The following is a 21,848-nucleotide window of genomic DNA, read 5'->3' as shown; positions in this document are numbered from 1 at the left end:
GGCTTTACCACAGTTGAGGACAGGGCGGAATCCGGGACGTACAACAGGTGTTTTCAACTGTCACCAAAATCTGCCATTAGCTGTCTGTACTCCTGATTAAACCATCATAAGTACTGTGTAAGACCTGCCACTAAAAGCCATGAAAATCCCAAGTTTCAAATATTTGATCTTAAGACAAGTATGTCAACCCTTCCAGTCTGCAGGCACCACGGAACAGCGCAGCCTGGCCCCGCCGAGCGCTCCCTGTCAGCAGGGTGCAGGTGTGCGTGCTGAGACCCGGTTACAGCCACCGCGGAGGCTGCGAGGTCCAAGGGGCGTCATCTGAGCCAACCCTCCGCTTTTCACGGGCAGGACCAAGGACCAAACGCCCGCCTCACCGAGCTGTGGTGAGGGCCCCATGAAACAACATGTAGCCAAGTATTTTAAACACATTACATTTAAAATGTTTGTTTGAGGTTCTGGAAAAATTTCTAAAGGAGCAAAGATCTTAATAAGAAATTGGAGTTAGGAGTTCCCGTCGTGGCGCAGTGGTTAATGAATCCGACTAGGAACCATGAGGTTGTGGGTTCGATCCCTGGCCTTGCTCAGTGGGTTAACGATCCGGCGTTGCCGTGAGCTGTGGTGTAGGCTGCAGACGCGGCTCGGATCCTGTGTTGCTGTGGCTCTGGTGTAGGCCGGCAGCTACAGCTCCGATTCGGCCCCTAGCCTGGGAAACCTCATATGCCACTGGAGCAGCCCTAAAAAAGGCAAAAAGACAAAAAAACAAAAATAAAATAAAATTTTTGTTCGAAAGAGTTCACACCCCCTGCCAACAGCCTGCCGACAACGACACCAAAAGGCACGCAAAACATTCGACGGGCCGGCTGGTTTCAGGTCACAGCTGCAGCCACCAGGAGCGCTGGGCTAGCGGGCCTGGGGCTACGTGTAAGGCGGACCCTCGGGGTCTCCTTTCTCGGCTGATCTGGGGGCCGGATGAGAAGCCGCGTGGAGCTCTTGGAGAAAAGTGTGACGTCAAAACTCAGATGATAGTTATCTTACAAAATAGGAATATGGTAAGGGCCTGTTACCAGGAAGGGTCGTCACCACCTACAGCAGGAAAAAAGCCTATTGCCCTGAGAAAATCGGCCTCCAATCTGGCCTCGAGCTGCCGGCAGCCCGGCGGGCTGGAGAGGGTCCTTCAAACTCCAGCCCAGCTCCCTCCTAACACGGCCCCTCAGCAGCTCCAAGGAGGAGCCGAGGACCACCGCCTCCGCAGGTGCCCAGTCAGCGACACACACAGGATAGGAGGGTCTGCCCGGGCGTAGGGGCGTGGATGCCCCAGGAGGGCAGGGCCACTGCCCCCGCGGAAGCCCCACAGCGGGTCCCGCCTTGTTCTTGGTGACGGACAACCAGCCCCGCCGATGCAATACAACGTCCCGCCCCTCCACCCCGCCGCCGCGCCTTCCTCCGAGGTCCTCTCAGGCTGTCGCCGGACCACGGCACATCACGAGGGACAGCTTGTTATCAGCCTTCCCATTAGGAAGATGTTCTGAGCACACACCCAACATATTTACTTCCTAGAAGCGATGTAGCATGACTGTGGTCATGCTAATGTCGCGCGCATTTTGAAACATTCAAACGTAGAGAAAGGATGGGATTTTTTTTTAAATTAATACAAAAAGCAAGCTAGTGTTTTCCTCCCGTGTCCCGATGGATCACATGCACCCGACCCTGCAGAAGCCACTGTATGGAATCCCTCTGCAGCCACCAGCCTCTCAGAGCACCTGGGGGAGCAGAGCTAAGAACCGCGGCGTCAGATACCCCCGCGAGGTACCCACCCTGTGCCGGGCCGGGCCCGCTGTGAGGAGGGCAAGGGCCTGGAGCGGGCACCGGGTCCCCTCTCGTCCTGCTGAAGGTCTGCTCACCCTGAAGCGCCTGAGCAAAGGCCAGCCCCTCGCGGAGGCCTCCCGCCACCCGGACTCAAGGGGAAGCCAGCGAGCCGGGGGCCCCCTACCTCCTGCCGGAACTCCACGGCCTCGCGCCCGTCCTCCTCCTTGGTCTTCACCAGGGACATCTTGACCCAGGTGCGGAAGCCCCCCGAGAACTTCCAGCTGGAATAGGCGCTCTCGCAGGCCTGCATGAAGCCCACCCTGTCGGGGCTTGGAGGACAGAGAAGAGAGGTCCGCGTTAACCAGGCAGGATTCGAACGCGGCCAGATGCCCACTCGCACCTACTTCAAGCCAGGGCCTCTGCCCGCAGCACCGGGAGGCTGCCCCCTCCCCTCCCCCTTCCGCAAAGGCCCGCTTCTCGGTTTCCAGGTGGAGGGGAACTGTCGCAGGAGCCAGCCGCGTCCCTGCGCTCGGGTGGGAGGGGTCCCCCCCATCCCACCCGCCCTCCAGAGCAGCCAGCCTGGGGTCCGCAGACATGGCACAGGGACCACACAGCATGGTGCACCCAGCGCCTCTGGGAACTCTGGGCGTCAGCAGTGCCGAGGTGCGAGAGGGTCCCCGGGGGAGCTCTGCGCCCAGGGTGGTGCAGATGCAGCAAGATCACAGGGTGCGGTACTGAGGAAGCTCCCCAGAGGAGGAGGGAGAGGACCGGGCAGCGAGGCGACAGGCCAGCTTCAGGCAGGGAAAGGAGAGTCTAGGCGCCAGAAAGGGCAGATGATGCCGAGGTGGGGGCCCCGAGCTCCAGAATGGGCGGCACCGGCAGCGGGCTGTGACCAGTGGCGGTGGCTCCTGGCTGGGGGACAGCGCCCCCACCCCCCAGTGTGGCTGCCACCCCTCTCCTCAATTGGAGCCCCAAGGCCCGGCACCTGGAGGGACTGAGTCACCGTCAGCTCGGGCACATGCCGAACATGCCCCCACCCCCCAGGAGTACTCTGTGCCCAGAGATGGCAACAGAGGGTCCCGAAGGTGGACGGGAACTCCCACATCCTCCTGTTAGAAACAGGTGGCAAACACATACTGAGCCTTCTCTCAGGGCTGGGCCCAGCTCCCTGACACCTTGGGGACCCCGGCTGCCCTCCAGGGGGCTCACACACCTTGGCAGCAGGTCCCGCAGGGAGCAGCGGGTCAGCCAAAGCTCCCCCAGGACGCAGCCGGTTCCACCTGCGGGATCAGAACACCCCACCCCGGCTTGCCTGGATTAGGGACAGGCCTCCTCCTCCAGGCTGTCCCCCGGGCCACTTCCCCCACCCCCTCCCTCCGCCCGCCCCAGTCGGAATAAGGTGGGTAGCAAAGGAAAGGCCACCTGTGCAGGAACTCCTGGAAGGAAGAGAAGAGGAGGTAGTCGATGGCGCTGAAGTCCTCGCTGCTCTGGTTCAGGCGGAACTGGAGGAAGACCAGCTCCCGCTTCTTCACCTCCCGGGGCCCCTGCACCACCAGGGCGGATTTCTGCAGAGACACAAAGGCCAGGGCCTCAGCCTGGAGAGCTGCATGGACACTCCTGCCAGCACCCCTCAGCCCAGCCCTCTGCCGCCCAGCCCTCACCACGACCCCCCCGCCCCCAGTCCACTTCCTCACTGGCTGGCTGCACCAGGGAAGCTCTTGATCTAGAGGGGATATGAGGAGTTCCCGTCATGGTCAGAGGTAACCGGCCCCGACTAGTATCCATGAGGATGCAGGTTTGATCCCTGACCTCGCTCAGTGGGTTAAGGATCTGGCGTTGCCCTGAGCTGCAGTGTAGGTCACAGATGTGGCTCGGATCTGCATTGCCCTGGCTGTGGTGCAAGCCGTTAGCTACAGCTCTGACTGGACCCCTATGCCACAGGTGCGCCCTAAAAAATAAAAATTAAAAAAAAAAGGACATTAACTTCTGTCTGGAATAGGTACAAATGTTTTTTCCAGTCTGTCACTTTTCCGTTAACTGTCCTAATGCCATTTATTATATAAAGCTCTAAATGTAAACTTTGTATATCTTTTTCTTTATAGCTCTGCAAGTTTGCTTTCCAAGGCAAATCAAAATTATGTCAATATTCTCCTGTATTTCTTCACAGCACTTTAACTTTTTTACATTTACACACGCAATATACCTGCCTTTCAGTTTTGCACGTGGTGTAAGATAGGTATCTAACTCCCCTGCCCAAACAATGGGCAGATGCAGGTTTGATCATGTACTCATGTTGGTATCTGACTGGGCAGGTCCCTTCAAGTCACCCCACCCCATCCCCAAATCCGGCAGTGTTATTATTTTGTACATGTGCTCTTCTAAATGTATGTTAAAAGTAGCTTCTTAAAAAGGTTCCATGAAAAAAAAAACATCAACTGAGACTTTTTTTTGGTAGGGCCACACACAGGCTAGGGGTCAAATCAGAACAACAGCTGCCAGCCTGCACCACAGCCACAGCAACACAGGATCCCAGCCACATCCGAGACCTATGCCACAGTTCACGGCAATGCCAGATCCTCAACCCACTGAATGAGGCCAAGGATTGAACCCACATCCTCACAAACACTCTGTAAGGTTCTTAACCTGCTCAGCTACAATGGGAACTCCCAACTGGGACTTTTAACTGTGATACTGGATTTATAGAATAATTGGGGAAAACTCTCTTTGCATCTACTTTTTTTTTTTTTGTCTTTTCTAGAGCCACACCTGTGGCATATGGAGGTTCCCAGGCTAGGGGTCTAATTGGAGCTGTAGCTGCCGCCCTGCACCACAGCCACAGCCACACGGGATCCGAGCCGCATCTGAGACCTACACCACAGCTCATGGCAACGCCAGATCCTTAACCCACTAAGAGACTCCAGGGATCAAACCTGCAACCTCATGGTTCCTAGTCAGATTCATTCCCACTGCACCACAACGGGGAACCCCTGTTTGCATCTACTTTTATAAAAGGTCTACAGACATTGAAGAGTATTCTGTCGGTTACAGCGTTACAACATGCACTTACTCTAAATTTATTAATTGTGCTATTTGATTCTCAATTTTTTTTTTTGGCCACACCAGCAGCACAGGGAAGTTCCTGGGCCAGGGATGGAACCCGAGCCCACAGGTGAGGCAACACCAGGTCTTTAATCCACTGTGCCACAGCAGGAACTCCCGATTCTCAAGCCTTATCTTTACTACTTTTCGTCTCTTTGATCTGTAAAGTTGAGAGAGGTGTTTGTCACACTCCAAGGTGAAAGTTTTTATTTCTAACAGGTCCTGCCTAAGGAATACAAAGGGAATGTTGTCTTACACCTAAGATTTACGACTGTAAAATGTCAGTGGAGAGAGGTGGAGTTTGAACCTCTTACCTAGGTAAACATCCCTCTTAAACCCTTGCACATGGGATTCCACTTGAACAAATGCTATTGTTCCATTTTCCCAGACAGCTCAGTGGGAGTTCCCGTCATGGCTCAGTGGTTCGGAACCTGACTAGGATCCATGAGGATGCAGGTTCGATCCCTGGCCTTGCTCAGTGGGTTAAGGATCTGGTGAGCTGTGATGTAGGTCACAGATGTGGCTCGGATCCTGTGTGTCTCTGGCATAGGCCAGCAGCTTCAGCTGCAATTTGACCCCTAGCCTGGGAACTTGCATATGCCGCAGGTGCCATGCTGAAAAAAAAAAAAAAGGCTCGATCTCCGTGGACTTATTTTCACTGCTCCATGATGGGTTACGTGGCAGCAGCGAAGCAAAGCTACCTGCCCCTCGTCTCCATGCCCCACTTCCTCCCTAGAACCAGCACTCTTCCCCAATCCCAGCTGTTAGCAGAACACAGTCACCTGCTGGCGTCTCGTTACTGGCCTCGGATGTGGCCATGTGACAAAGTTCCTGGAACAATGTCACAGAGGTGACTCACAGAACCCTGAGCCAGGCCCTAAGAAGGGAACTGCTTGCCTCCATGTCTAACCTTCTCGAGAGCAGACAGTGTCCATGTACGGGTGGCCAGCATTGACCACAAGGACCAAGACACCACCTGGGGACAGCGCAGCGACAGAGGCCATCGCTGACCAGGCTATGATGCAGTACTGCCCACAGACGTCCCCAGAGAAGGAAACATAGTTCTCTCTTATCTCAGCCACTGTATTTGTCTGGAGTGTTTGTACAGTAGCTTAGCCTGTACTCTGACCACCAGAAGCCGTTTCCCAGAACTGGACTGCTATGGTCACCACCACCTGAAAAGGAGGCATCGCCGCTCTCTCCACTGCTCCTCAACATAGTACTGGAAGTCCTGGCCACAGCCATCGGACAAATGAAAGAAATAAAAGGCATCCAAGTAGGAAGAGAAGAGGCAAAACTGTCACTGTATGCAGATGACTTGACACTATATATAGAAAACCCTAAGGACTCAACCCAAAAACTACTCAAACTGATCAACGAATTCAGCACAGTAGTAGGATATAAGATTAACATTCAGAAATCAATTCCCGTCATGGCTCAGTGGTTAACAAATCCGACTAGGAACCATGAGGCTGCAGGTTCGATTCCTGGCCTTGCTCAGTGGGTTAAGGATCCAGCGTTGCTGTGAGCTGTGGTGTAGGTCACAGACACGGTTCAGATCCTGTGTGTCCCTGGCATAGGCCAGCAGCTACAGCTCCAATTAGACCCCTAGCCTGAGAACCTCCAGACAGGTGTGGCCCTAGAAAAGACCAAAAAAAAAAAAAAAAGCCTGTTTCCCTGGACTCCATTCTGTTTCTCTCAGTCCTTTTTTATGCTGTTGGTTTCACATAAATGTCTAATGGCTCTTAATTCTCCATTTTTTTTTTTTTTCTGGTCTGCAGAAGTTTCCAGGCCAGGGACTGAACCTGAGCCACAGCAGTGACATGGGCGAGTCCTTAACCACTAGGCAGCCAGGGAACTCCTCCATTCTTATTGCTGAGTGAAGGGTCCGACCAGCACAGGTCTGGGGTGCGGCTCTCTCAGGCTCGCCCTTGCCAGCCTGAAAGGATGTCCCCAGGCTTCGGGCAGGGAACGCCAGCAGGCCAGGCACTCCGTGTACTTCTCTTCTGGAAAGAGATTCCTTTCTGGGAGCTTTCTGCTCCTTCCCTGGTGGACCTCCAGGCTCAAGTTCTGCTCTGTTTCTCTCATTGGCCCAAGAAATGGCAAAAAGACACACACACAAAAAACAAACAAACAAACAAAACAATTTCTGGTTATCTGATTTTACACATTTTGGTATGCAGGACTGTTACGGATATCTTATCTTTTTTTTTCTTTTTGTCTTTTGTCTTTTCAGAGCCACACCCGCGGCACATGGAGGTTCCCAGGCTAGGGGTCTAATTAGAGCTGTAGCCGCCGGCCTACGCCAGAGTCACAGCAATGTGGGATCCCAGCCGCGTCTGCGACCTACACCACAGCTCACGGCAACGCCGGATCGTTAACCCACTGAACGAAGCCAGGGATTGAACCCATAACCTCATGGTTCCTAGTCAGATTCGTTAACCACTGTGCCAAGAAGGAACTCCCTGGTTATCTTATCTTCTATGTTTTGCAGGAGCAGGAATCATCTCAGTGGGAGGAAGAGTGGAATAAATATTAACAACAAGCCTTTGTGGGATTCTTTCCTCCTAAGACCCACCCCGAGCTCCCTGTCCCCCAAAGGGGCAAGTCCTGCTCCACAGCACACCGCCAGTGCTCGCCTCATCTGGCCGCTACTTCTGTCCAGGGCTGCACCTCCAGGGGCACCCAACCCTCCAGAAACACCCACCCGCAGAGTTTGTGCAGAGGCACAAACCCGCTATGTCTCCTTCCTTCCCGTTTTGGGGCCGAGTTCCTCTGCCTAGAAAAGCTTTCCTTCCTCTCTTTGGGCTGGAAAACATCCCCAGCCCTGGTCAGTCCTCTTGGAAATAGGATATGGGACGAAAAGAAACACGAAATCCCGTCCCTACCTCCACGACCTTGCGCGGACGCCGCTCGCCCTGCCGTCCACTCCCCGGCTGAGTGACGGCAGGGCTGGGGTCCTCCTTCCAGACCAGCGCTCCCTCCTCACACTGGCAGTTATCCAAACCATGGGTGCCCAGGCCCCAGCCCCAGGAACAATGATCCAGGCAGCCCCACGCGGACCCTGTATTTTCAGAGGACCCTGGCAACTCCGTGGAGCAGTCAGGTACAGGGTCCACTTCGCTGCGGCCCACCGGCCCCAGCCTGCGCCCACCCTTCCATCCGGGACAGGGGCTGCAGGCTGGCGAGCCAGCCAGGGCCAGGTCCCCTCAGGACGCCTGCGTCTGGTGGGGGCCCTCGGGTGCAGGGGGGCAGACGAGTTACCAGGGTGTGGTTGGAGAAAGGGTCGGTGTAGTTGATCCTCCGGGTGGTGCAGTTCAGGTCCCCGGGCTGCCCGGGGCTCGTCAGAGGAGGGATGACCTCGTAGTGGTGCTTACAGCTGAGCAGCTGGGCCTGACCGGGGTACAGGGCAATGCCTGGGGGGCGAACAGGGAAAAGGGGACGGTCACGGTCCCTGACCAGACCTCCCAGTCATGTCACAGACGTCTCTTCGCACCGGCCGACCGCCTCAGTCTGCACTCCCTGGAGGGGGGAGCCGTACCCCTGCCCAGAAAGCCCTGCTCTAACGGAGGCGAGACCCCCTCCTCCAGAAGCCCTCCCCGGCTGGGGAAGCAGCCTCCCGGAACCCACCCCTCCAAGGGGGCCTCCGTGGCCGAGCCCAGCAGGTCCGTCCCCCCGCGGATGCCCCAGGCAGCCCTGGGCTGTGGGACTCCCCAGGTCCCACTCCGTCATCCCTCAACTCCTGCTCCGACGGGGAGCTCCGAGTGCGCAGGTCGCCTCCCAGCAGCGCCTCGCCCTCCCCGGCACCTCACTCCAGGCTCCACGGACGGGAGCGGTTCCAGCGTCAATGGCTCTGAGGTCACCTCTCTAACACTGAGAGCAGCCCGCGGCCCAGACACAGGCAGAGTCAGAGAGACCAAGAGGCCAGAAACAGAGCAACACCCAGAGAGACCAGAGCAGACACAGAAAAGAGGGACAGTCGAGACAGGCCGAGAGGCCCCAGCCCAGAGGACCCGAGAGCCCGGCTCTGCCCTGTGCACAGGTCACGTGGAGGGTCGCCCAGGGCAGCCCGTGGCAGAGCAGGTGGCCCACGCTAGATGGACGGACCTGAGCCCACAGAGCTCACGCCTCCCTGTCCGCCTCACACTGCAAGGGCAGTGCCAGCTCCCCTGCCCTGGAGTGGACAGCAGAGGTACGGATGGTGTGGCCAGGGGGCCCTCTCCAGGCAGGGCCCTGCCGCCCGGCTGGCCTTGCTTCCCCTGCCACTCTCAGCTCTCACTTCTCATCACTAGCCTGACTCCGCCAGGCTAGGCTCATCCTCTCCAGCCCCCACTTCCCTCCAGCCCTCCTTTGCTCTGGATCCTCTTCCCAAAGAAGCTCCCTTCCACCTACCAAAGCCCAGCTCAAACCCTTCCCCTGAGCAAAGCCCTGCTCGCCCACCCCAGCTCTGCAGCGACCATTCCAGGCTCAGGCCACCTCCCTCCTCAGCACATGACACTCTGCTGGGTACAGACGGCATCTCTGGGGCAGGTAACCAGCACCGAGACTGTGCTTGGACACCTCCGCCCCCGCCCCGGGGGGCCCGGCACGGTGGGTGCCAGGAGTGCAGTGGCAGCTCGGGGGGATCTGCCAGCCACCACCTGACGCGACAGGCTCTACCTGGGGCGTCGTAGCGATCCACCTCCTTGTAAGACACCGACATGACGGGGTGCTTGAGCTTCTCGCGGAAGTCTGTGATGGTCTGGTAGACCAGGAAGACGGCCACAGCCATGAGCAGCAGGTAGATGAGGATGAGCAGGACCGAGAACACGTTCTTCAGGCAGGCCTTGCTGAATCGGATGCTGCTGGAGGCGGACTCGCTGTCCAGGCCTGGCGACAATGACCCACACGTGACCCAGAGGAGCTGGGCAACCTCCACAAGGTCACCCACACACCCAACCTCCCGCCTTGGACCCCAGCCCCAAGTCAGAACACATGACACCTGCCACATTCGCTACACGTCTGCTCTGCCAGGAAGGGGACCCTGAGCTGAAAGAGTCCCCGCCAGAGGGACGGACGGCTACAATCCAGCAAGGCAGCCAGCCCCAGCCTACCTCTCTGGCCTTATCCCCTGGCCACTCCACTCGCCCGGGGCTAGCTGCACCACACAACTGCTCCAGCGTGCCCTGCTCAGCCCTGGACCCCCTCACGCCCCAAGCAGGGACTGAGGCACTTTCCTCCACAGCCAACTCCCCGCTGGCTGCTGGCTTCCAACAGGGTCAAGGCTGCTTGGTCACACCACCCTTCTACAGATAACAACTGTAAAGTTCGGACAAATATTTTAAAATTATTTGAAGGCATGGATACATGGTCAAAAGGAGGCAGAAACTGGAAGAGAGTCTGCCCCACAGAAAAAAACTGCACCTGGTGAAATCTGTAAACCTGCCGCGCTGTGCCCAGGGCACATGCCCACCTCCATAAGGCATGGAGCAGGGTATGAGTGGACTGAGCTCAAGGCTGGCAAAGTCAGAAAGTTAGGAGGAAACCTGAAAGAGAAGAAACCACAGAGGGGAGTGAACCCCCACATCTGCAAATAAAACATGCTCCAGTTCTTGGCTGGAGTCCCCAAGGGGCCCAGCAAGGCAGGAGCAGCTCGAAACTGAAGGAAGGGATTGGAGATTTCAGCTGCTGCTACTGCTGGGAAGATAGTAGTTTCGAACGTGAGTCTTGCCATTAACTAGACAAAAATTCTTCAGAGGAGCCTAAGAGAATCCAAAATTTCTATAATGCATCATTGATAATGTCTAGTGTTCAATAAAAAAAAAAATCACTGGACATGCGAGGAAATAGGAAAATGTGACCCATACTCAAGGAAAAAAGGAACATATAGAGCCAACACCAAGACGACCCCATATGTGCAGTTAGCCAACAGGAGTTTTACAGCCCTTAAAGGATGTAAAAGAAAACGTATGGATAAGGAATGAACAGAGGAGAAACAGAAACTAAAACTATAAAAAAGAACCAGTAAGAATGGTTGAAGAGTTGAAAAGAAAAATAAATAAAAAGGGAAAAAAAAAATCACTGCACAGTCTTTAACAGCAAAAGATGGCAGGGGGGGAAAAGCCAGTGTAACTAAGTCAAATGAACAGGAAAAAAGACTGAGAAAAAGCTAACAGAACCTATGTAACCATGTAACAATGTCCAGCAATCTAATAACAAGTAACTGGAGAGAGAACATGGATCACAAAAGACATGTGCAGCCTTCCCATCGTGGCTCAGTGGAAAGGAATCTGACTGGCATCCATGAGGACGCAGGTTCGATCCCTGGCCTTGCTCAGTGAGTTAAGGATCCGGTATTGCCGTGAGCTGTGGTGTAGGATGGAGATGTGCCTCAGATCCCACCTTGCTGTGGCTGTGGCATAGGCCAGGGGCTACAGCTCTGATTCGACAAGCCTGGGAACCTCCACGTGCCATAGGTGCAGCTCAAAAAGACAAAAAAAAAAAAAAAAAAAAAAGTGAAAAAAATGGACTAAACTTCCCAAAGCTGGAGAGAAAAACATCAAGTTATAGATCCAAGAAGCTCAATACACTCCAAACAGGATAGACAAGAAAACCAATCCTAAGCAAACAATGCCAAACTGCCAATGCAAAGGCAAGAGAAAAATCGTGAAAGCAGCCAGAAAGAAAAGAAAAAAAAAAAGACATATGCAGGAAATTCTATCTAAGAATAGGTTAACTTCAGGTCAGAAATAATGAAGGCCAAAACACAATGGAACATCTTTAAAGTTCTGGAAGAAAAAAATTCTGTGAACTCAAGATTTTTTTTTTTTTTTTTTTTGCTTTTTTGCTTTTTATGGCTGCACCCGAGGCATATGGAGGTTCTCAGGCTAGGGGTCTAACTGGAGCTACAGCTGCCAGCCTATGCCACAGCTATAGCACGCAGGATCCGAGCCACATCTGCAACCTACACCACAGCTCACGGCAAAGCCAGATCCTTTAGCCACTGAGAGAGGCCAGGGATCAAACCTGCGTCCCCATGGATGTGAATCAGATTCATTTCCGCTGAGCCATGACAAGAACTCCTCAAGATTTTAAAATCAGCAAAACTAACCTTCAAAAATGAAGGGGAAAAAGTAAATGAAAAGAAAAAAAGAAAAAATGAAGGGGAAAAAAGATATTTTCAAACACAAAAGCTGAGAGAATTCATCACTGACAAACCTGCACTACAACATATGCTAAAGAAAATTCTGAAATGACACTAGATAGTAACTCTCAGATGTACAGGAAGAAATAAAGATCCTTGAAACTGTTAAAGAGGTGGATAAATATAAAAAGCTATGTATTTTTAAAATTTAAGGCTATCTAAAGCAAAAATTATACGCCGATGTTGTACGCTTTTATAACTCTCTGGAAAGAAGGGACAGAGAAACAACAAACATATGAGATAAATAGAAAACAGTAAGATGGTAGTACCAGGAGTTCCCGTCGTGGCGCAGTGGTTAACGAATCCGACTAGGAACCATGAGGTTGCGGGTTCAGTCCCTGCCCTTGCTCAGTGGGTTAACGATCCGGCGTTGCCGTGAGCTGTGGTGTAGGTTGCAGATGCGCTCAGATCCCGCGTTGCTGTGGCTCTGGTGTAGGCCGGTGGCTCCAGCTCCGATTGACCCCTAGCCTGGGAACCTCCATATGCCGCAGGAGCGGCCCAAAGAAATAGCAAAAAAAAAAAAGACAAAAAAAAAAAAAAAAAAAAAAAAGATGGTAGAACCAAATGCAACCAAATCAATAATTACAGGAAATATAAAGGAACTAAAGTTTCAATTAAAAGGCTGAAAACTGTTAGCCTGAATTAAAAACAAGACCCAACCACATGGATCTAAAAGATGGACTTTAAACACAAAGACACAAGAGTATTTGCTTGTAATTTTTTCATTTCCTTTCATTTAAAAGCACAAAAGTGGAGTTCCCGTTGTAGCTCAGCAGAAATGAACCTGACTAGTATCCATGAGGCTGCATGCAGGTTCGATCCCTGGCCTTGCTCAGTGGCTTTAGGATCCGGTGTTGCTGTGAGCTACGGTGTAGGTCGCAGACGTGGCTCAGATCTGGCGTGGCGATGGTGTAGGCCGGCAGCTGCAGCTCCCAGGTACAGCCTGGGAACCTCCATATGCTGCACCTGCAGCCCTAAAATAAATAATAAAAGCCCCAAAGCAAGAAGAGCACAGAACTGTAAAGTGTCCTAGGTTGAAAGAGAGGAAATCACTCGGTCTTGACCTCTACAAACACACCTCGAGCACCAACTCTCCATGCAGGACTCTGTGCTAGGTTGCCAGGTGCTTCAGGGAGACGTCGCGAGAGGGCGACTGACGGTTTGTGCCACCAGTGCTGCAGACTTCCCAAGATTGTGAGGCTGTAAAGCGTGAGGCTTCCTTTCCTCAGAGGGGTGAATGGGGAGTGCGGGTACAAGGGATCAGCAAAGGCCCGCAGGGGAGGCTGCATCAGCCAGTGCCTAAGGCGCCCGGGGGATTTTGAAGAAGAAACAAATTGGTGTTGTTTGTTTGTTTGGGGAACTGAAAGACAAGGCATCTATCTAGCCCAGCAGCAAAGAGTAAGAGCTTGGGCTTCAGCCTCAGCCCTGCTACTAACTACTCTGTGACCCAGGACAAGTTACTTCATATTCCTCAGGCTCACTTTCTTCATGTGAGAAGCAAACAATCACTCCAATTTTCTGAGAGAAGTAAATGAGAGACGAGTGCCTACTCAATGACTGCTGTGAGAGACAGCAATGTACCTGCCACCCCTCAAAAAATGAAGCCTTCAGTGACGAGAATAACAAAGATGACGAGCACAGAACTGTCATCTCATAATAAATAGAAAAACTTTAAAAAGAATGAAATAATTTCTGCAGCAACATGGATGGACCTAGAAATTATCTAAATTCTAAATACTAAAGTGAGTCAGACAGCAAGAGACAAACATATGATATCACTTACACAGGGGACCTAAAAAAAGATACAAATGAACTTATTTGCAGAACAGAAACAGACTCTCACACTTTGAAAAACTTACGGTTACTAAAGAGGACAATTGAGGGGGTGGGAGGAGGGATGGACTGGGGGTTTGGGATGGAAATATTCTAAAATTAGGTTCTGATAATGTTTCTACAACTATATAATAAAATTCATCAAATTATAAGGTTAAAAAAAGATAAAATGTGTTCCAGATAAAATCAAAATGAGGCAGAATACAGTGTCTTTCATACAGGAGACATGCAGTGTTTCTATGCCTGTTAAATGAATAACCTCCCCCCTCCAAAAAAAAGATGAACTAAGTCTTGCAATGCTAACAAGCTAACTTCAATGCGTCAGAGATTAGTAGTATATTTCGGGCATTAAAAAAAACTATAAACCAATTTGTTGTTCCTGGCAAAATACTTTAGAAAATTCTTAACTTCACACGGGGAATGCCAGTTCCCAGAAGTGCCTGGGTGGTTCCTTCAGGTCGTGAAAAACAGGTTACTGCAGACAATGGGTATTTACTCTAAGAGGAAGCGGGAAGCCCCAAGGAAATCCCTGGGGCAGCTGAACGTGAAGCCAAAGTACAAAGCTGCACTAGGTCTTCTCGAAAGGAATCCAAGACATTCACTTTTTCAACTCCTTTTGTCTCAGGTTCTACCTTTGCAGCTTACTGCTACTAGGGACTGGGTCAGTGTCTGCTCCCTTACAGCTTTGTCACCTGCCTTCCCTCCAAGCTTCTCTCTTGACCCTGCTCCACTTTCTAAGTCCCTCTCTGAATCTTGCAATCAGACCCTCTGCCAGAGGGAATGCTGTATGGGGTACCCCATTAGGCATGTCACAAGACGCTGCCTTCCTAGGTATCCAGCCTATGGCTGGCTTCCTCAGCTCAGAAGCTGATCAGTCACAAGGAGCTGGGTGGCAAGGCCCCGGGACCCAAAGTATGGTGGTTTGTACACAGGAGCCTACACACAGCTGTTTTGCTTGGAAAGCACTCCCAGCCCCAGGGTCACGGGGAACCACAGGTTCACTTTAAACCATGGCAGGTAAAAGCACATTCACTGTTGTGAGCTGCTTATAGCTACTGTGGCCACAGGTGCCAGGTTGCTACACTCTAAGAGCGTATGAAAAGATCACAGAGGAAAGTGAAGAGACTTGGAATGACTGAGCTGGAGCATAACATCTTAACAGAAGTTTCAAGAGTTGAGGGAGTTCCTGTTGTGGCTCAGTGGTTAACGAATCTGACTAGGAACCATGAGGTTGTGGGTTCGATCCCTGGCCTCACTGGGTTAAGGATCCGGCGTTGCCATGAGCTGTGGTATAGGTCACAGACGCGGCTCAGATTGGACCCCTGGCTGGGGAACCTCCATATGCCGAGGGTGCGGCCCTAGAAAAGACACTAAAAAAAAAAAAAAAAAAGGAAGTTTCAAGAGTTGATAAGAACTTACACTGTCACCCGGTCCAACCCCTTTCCTTGTGCAGTGATTCTGGTCCCACAGTCAACAACTGGCACAGATGAGGGTCCTGGAACCCTGACTCCACACTCTTTCCCTACACGACACTGAGCATTAATCCTTAAGACTCCAGTTAATGACGGTGATAAAAGAAGATCTGATTGAAAAAGATGTAACTTCCAAACAAGCAGGACATTTTTAAGGTAAAAAATGCGTACTACATCCAGGTTGCACCATCTAATGAAGATGAGCAAGGACAGGCATCTGCGGGCAGGTACTGCCTCTATCAGCCAGGACAACATGATGGGAAATACTCTGCCTTCATGATGCTTAGGGATGGAGATCAATCTCATCCTACCTATTCTGGGAAATTCTTAAAGAACTCATTCAAGGCACAAAAAGGTCATATGACAATTCCATCACTTGCCTTTGTTTGGCAGAGGTACCTGGACAAATCACTCGCGCGGGAGCACTGGCCCAGGCAGTCTCTCCTGTTTCACTCACAAAGACCAAATTTAGCTTCTTCACAGGCCTTTCATTGATCCACAAACTGGCTTGTAATGTCCATAAAACACAGACCTGTGTATCACCCACATATGGGACACGCCAATTCTGAAAGCAGACCCCATTACATTTTACCGTTTTTTTAAAAGGTTCTTGGAGTTCCCTGGTGGCTTGGCGTTGTCACTATTGTGGCTTTGGTCACTGCTGTGGTGCAGGTCTGAGCCCTGGCCCGGGAATTTCTGCATGTGTGCAAAAAAAAAAAAAAAATGGCGCTGGATATTTGACAAAATGTCCCATGCACTCTGCGGTCAGAAAAACCAAACACGGGCTCTTTCGGTGGCAAGTTGGATGGACATGTTTTAACAGAAAACATCCTTTATATATATGCAAACTCACAGCAGTAGAAAGACAAAAATAACGCACAAGATATTCTTGGGAAAGGTAACTTATGAGTTTTATAAAACCCATGACAGAATTGCTTTAAAAACCCAGACTTGCCCCCAGAATCAAGTCAGGCCACTAAGAGCATGTGTGATGGGCAATTTTTTAAAATGGTGGCACCCTTGGCACATGGAAGTTCCCAGGCCAGGGACTGAATCCAAGCCACAGCTGCGGCAATGCTGGATCCTTTAACCCACTGCCCCCAGCTGGGGATCGAACCTATACCTCCACAGCGACCAGGGCCACTACCGTTGGAGTCTTAACACCACCACAGTGGGAACTCTAAACAATTCAATTTCTGAAAACCGTGGGACTTTTATTCCCAAGGGAAACTGACTGACTACTGCAACCCTGCAAAACTCTTCCTTGCAGAGAGTGCCGTGCTAAGTTACATTCTGAAGTAAAGACGAAATGAATTACTCATCCTTTTTTTCTTTCTAGCGATGTGGTGGTTTTGTTGTTTTTGTTTCATTTTGTGTTCTTGAGACATAATTTACATACCATAAGATTTACCCCTTTACCCTTTTAAATTGAATATATTAGTAGTTGTAGATATTCGCAAGGTGTATGCCATAACCACGAGCTCATTAAAGAACGCTGTCACTGCCCAAAGACAAACTCCATACCCATGAGCAGTCAGTCTACCTTCCTCCGGGTCCCTGGCAATCCAATAGCTCCTTTCCGTTTCTATGGATTTACCTATTCTACACAAGTCACACAAACGGAATCAGACAACCTGTGACCTCTTCTTGTGTCTGACTTTTTTCACTTCAAGGCTTTCAAGATTCACCCACGTTGCAGCATATGTACCAGCTCTTCATTCCTTTCTACTGCAAAACGACATTCCATTGTGTGAACGTACCATTTTATTTACCCATCCCTCAGCTGGACATCTGTATTTTTCTGACTCTTTGTCTACTTCTACTTCGTAGTAACAGTGCTGCGAACATTCATTACAAGTTTCTGTGTGGACATCAGTTTCATTTTTCCTGGGTATATACCCAGGAGTAGAACTGCTGAGTTATATGGAAACTCTATATTTAACCTTCTGAGTTAAATACAGTCTCACCAGACTGTTTTCCACAGAGCGGCACCATTTTCCATTCCCATCAGCAACATATGGGGGTTCTGATTTCTCCACATCCTCACCGAACGTGTTTACTGTCAGCTTACTGGTTGCAGCCATGCCTGCAGATGTGCAGCAGTATCTCACCATAGTTTAGATTTGCATTTCCCTCGGGACTAAGGATGCCAAGCACCTTTTCAGGTGCTTATCAGTCATTTGCACAGCTTCTTTAGAGAAATATTATTCAGACCCTTTGCCCATTTTTATTTTATTTCTTTTCTTTTTGTTAATGGCCACCCCATGGCATATGGAGTTCCCAGGCCAGGGATCAGATCCGAGTCCCAGTTGTGACCTAGGCCACAGCTGTGGCAACTTGAGGATCCTTAACCCACTGTGCCAGGCATCAAACCTGAGTTCCAGTGCTCCAGAGACACGGATGAGCCCAGTGTGCCACAGCAGGAACCCTTCTTTGTCCATTTTTAAATATTTTGTCAATATTATTCCCACATTCTAAATATAAGCCCCTTATCAGATCTAAGACTGGACAATCTCTCCCACCCTGTGGGCTATCTTTGCACTTTCTTGATACTATCTTTGTCATGTTTTTAATGCGTCAATACATTATTAGTATTTATTAAGATCTGTCACTGTATTACGACAGAGTTACTAGTAAAAAGTGGAACTGGACAATGATAGTGACATAGTGTGACACCAGGAAAATCTATTATTTACAGGATATCGCTATTCTTTTGGGAACTGACAACACTGAACATAGAGAGTTAAGTCCCTCTGACCAGATCAGCCCACCAGAAAAAGAGCAGAATAAGATACTCTCTTTGATGCACAAAAGGTTTTCATTTTGATGAGGTCCAACTCACCTTTTTCCTCTGATTGTTTATCTTTGTCTATTCTATTAATATACAGATGTTTCCATGAAGAACAGATTCTAATGACTAATTAACCAAGTGTTTCTCTAAATGTAACTGTAACTCTCATGTAATAATCTGCTTGTTCAATTCACATGTCCAGTCTCTTCTCTCCCTTTGAAAAAGAACAGCAAGCGGTTGTGCTTCCCCTGATAGAGGAGAGAACAGGCGAGGCTTTCGTGCATTAGAGCATGGAAGTATTTATCTGAGTAACGCTGGGAACGTAACCCTGAAAGCTGGGCGCTTACCTTGAACCTCGGCTGGAAAATGCCTAGCATCCTCGTACCGCCCTCCTGTCCTGCTACTCCCAGGTGCCGGTGCTCCGTTCACCTCCAGCCCCACCTCCTCTTCTGGCCCCCGGCTTGTTCTTCTCAGCCTCTCCTGCTCACTCCACATTCTGTGTCCCTGGCTTTCTTCCAGGCGCCTACACCGGCCCCTACAGAACCTCGCCCACGTCCACAACTCCGGTCCTCACCTCCCTCCTGTCAGCCCTGCACCTCTGCTTGCCTCTGGGCCAGCTCCACCCAGATACAGCCCATCCACTGAAGCTTGCTGTGCCCGCAGCAGACAAGCATCTTCTCTTCCAGCCCCTCGCCCTTCAGACTGTCTCCATATGTTATTATTCTTCCATTCGCTTGGCTTCAAACCTCAGAGTCTTTGAGTCTTCCTTCTCCCCCACATCAAAGCAGCCTATCACAGCAGGCTTCATTCAGCCTTTGACGTGGCAAAGCTGCCTCACTTCACCCTAATCCAGCCCCCCCACCAGCACATGGCTCTCTCTTAAATGCCCACTTCGTCCCTCTTACTGCTCTGAATACTCCCTGCTCCCTAGATAAAGTCCAACCTGACACTTAAAACCCTCCAGTCTGACCTAGGCTGGCTTTCCTACCCCATCGCCCTCTGCCTCTTTCACCAACCCTCTGCTCCAACCACACTGTGCTACCCACCGATTGTAAAACATTCTATTTTCTGGAGTCCTCTTGTGGCACAGTAGGTTAAGGATCCATGGTTGTCACTACAGTGGCTTGGGTCACTGCTGTGGCGTGGGTACGATCCCTGGCCCGGGAACTCCCACACGCCACAGTCAAAAGAACAAATAAAACATTCTATTTTTATATCCACTTCTACGTGTGTCCTGGCCATGCCCCCTTTCACCCTTCCTTCAGATTAATCCCACTTCCTTCACCAACCTGCCTCCTTCATCCATTTGTTCCTGGGACACTGGTCCCTAGCATTTCTTTGGCCCTCATTCATTCATTCATTCATTCAAGTCAGCTTAGATGAGATGCTTTCCTGCTCCAAATCCCCACCTCTCCTCCCAGGGAACCAATACACACCGAGCACCCACAGTGGGCCAGGCACCCTTCTAGGCACTGGAGTTACGATGAGGGTAGGGAGGGGACAAACCTTTGTGCCTCACAGGACTCCAGGCAGGGCTAAGGGGTTGACAACAATTAATTAAAGAATTATAGTCAATAAATGTGACCTCTCAGCAGTGCCGAATGCTACAAAGGGAAAAGTACTGATCTGAAGAAAACCGTCATTCGTAAAGAAACATACGCCCCAATGTTTACTGCAGGACTATTTACAGTAGCAAAGACATGGAAGCTACCTAAATGTCCATCAACAGGGGAATGGATAAAGACGATGTGGTACAGATATGCAATGAGATATCAGCCATCAAAATGAACAAAGTAATGCCATCTGCGAAAACATGGACAGACCTAGAGATTATCGTGCTAAGGGAAATGGGTCAAAGACATCAGATAGATCACCGATTACATGAAATCTAATACAAATGAAACAACTTATTTATAAACAGAAACAAACTCACAGATTTCAAAATCCAACTTCGGTTACCAGAGGGGAACCCCCGGAGGGGGAGGGATAATTTAGGAGAATGAGTATAATACACACGCGCTATTGTACATAAAACACTGAACAAGGACCTACTCACAGCGCAGGGAAATCTACTCGAAATTCTGTAATAACCCACATGGGGGAGTTCCCGTCGTGGCTCAGTGGTTAGCAAATCCGACTAGGAACCATGAGGTTGTGGGTTTGATCCCTGGCCTCACTCAGCGGGTTAAGGATCCGATCCGGCATTGCCGCGAGCTGTGGTGTAGGTCACAGACTCGGCTCGGATCTGGCACTGCTGTGGCTCTGGCATAGGCTGGCAGCCGTAGCTCCAATTAGACCCCTAGCCTGGGAGCCTCCATATGCCACAGGTGCGGCCCTAGAAAATACAAAAACAAAAAACAAAAAACACCCACATGGGAAGAAAGAATGGATATATGTATAACAATCGTTCTGCTGTACACCTGAGACTAATACAACATCGTAAGACAACTATCTTCCAATGAGAAATTTTTAAAAAGTACTGAATGCTAGGAAAGCAAGTGCCAGGGAGACAAGGGCCCCCTTAGGTTGCTCAGGGCAGGCTCTGTAGAGGCAGTAAGCACTGCTCTGGGTAGCCTGCCTTCTCTGTCCTGGAAGCAAGCCATGACTCACTCATCCTCTGTGTGGTTTTAGCACTTGGTATAAAGGTGAAGGGGCCATGAGTGACTCCGGTGCAGGAAGGGAGGATTTTGGAGCAAGGAACCATCCTCTATCCAGGACAAGCTGAGCCAGAGTCAGAATACATTCAGAGACAGCCCTGGCTTCACCTAGAGCCCTGCCACTCATTACCTCTGAGCACAGCACTTAACCTCACTCTGACCCAGATCCCTGTCTATAAACCCGGACTAACCATCTCCCACACTGAGAGGCTGTAAAGATTATGTGATGAAGTATATATAAAAAGTCCTAGAGTCCTTGTGGTGCAGGTGTTAAGGATCTGGCGTTGTCACTGCACCAGCTTGCGTCACTGCTGTTGTGTGGGTTCCATCCCTGGCCTGGGAACTGCCACATGCCAAGGGTATGGCAAAAAAAAAAAAAAAAAAATAATAATAATAATAATTAAAAACATTTTTAAAAATAAAAGGCCCTACCCAAGCCTAGTAGAGGCTAGCACCTGAACTAGGCAGAAAAGCACCTAATCAGTGGCAGCTGTCGTCATCATTGCCATCATTCTCATTATTGTTAAAGGACTCGGGGACAGGAAATGAGCTCTGGTTATACACCGGGTCATCCAACTCGGGCCAAGTCACGACGGAGACCCGCGAGTGGACTGCTGAGCACTGGACTGTCCATGGTCTAAAGAGGAGATGCGCCCCGCAGTTCCCCCCAAGCAGGGAAGCCTCTTGCGGGTCAATGGAACTACCCAACACTGGCTCTGCCTGAGGTCTGGCTTCCTGCTCCGACTAATCTCAGGCTCAGAGGCCCCAGGAATCTGAGGTAAAAAAGAGAGGCTCCTAATGGTAAAGGTCATCACAGCCACTCCCTAATTTGCCAGGCACTTATTTATCAAAGAAAACACAAAAGGAAACTTCATTTTTCCAGGTCGGGCCTCCCCCCGACCTCCTGCTGCCTCCATCCAGCCTCCTCTGACTGGGGCCACGACCTAAATCTTTTTTTTCCTTTTTATGGCCACACCTGCGGCATATGGAAGTTCCCAGGCCAG

At 50.7% G+C, this 21,848-nt stretch overlaps 1 protein-coding gene across 3 annotated transcripts in view; it reads right to left on the bottom strand.

Annotated features, from left to right (window-relative positions):
* The window catches only part of TMEM206 (transmembrane protein 206), a 33,284-nt gene that overhangs the window by 4,388 nt on the left and 7,048 nt on the right, over positions 1 to 21,848 (bottom strand). For all 3 annotated transcript variants that reach the window (XM_005667859.3, XM_021063857.1, XM_013979969.2), the window contains 4 exons: positions 9,568 to 9,777; positions 8,173 to 8,324; positions 3,232 to 3,374; positions 1,994 to 2,138 (listed from right to left, as the gene is read on the bottom strand). In XM_005667859.3, the coding sequence (XP_005667916.1) occupies positions 1,994 to 2,138; positions 3,232 to 3,374; positions 8,173 to 8,324; positions 9,568 to 9,777 (650 nt within the window). The remainder of the gene's footprint in view (positions 1 to 1,993; positions 2,139 to 3,231; positions 3,375 to 8,172; positions 8,325 to 9,567; positions 9,778 to 21,848) is intronic.

The sequence above is a fragment of the Sus scrofa genome, chromosome 9 (assembly GCF_000003025.6).
Source record: "Sus scrofa isolate TJ Tabasco breed Duroc chromosome 9, Sscrofa11.1, whole genome shotgun sequence".
Taxonomy (NCBI): Eukaryota; Metazoa; Chordata; class Mammalia; order Artiodactyla; family Suidae; genus Sus; species Sus scrofa.
This window is presented reverse-complemented; position numbering and strand designations above follow the sequence as displayed.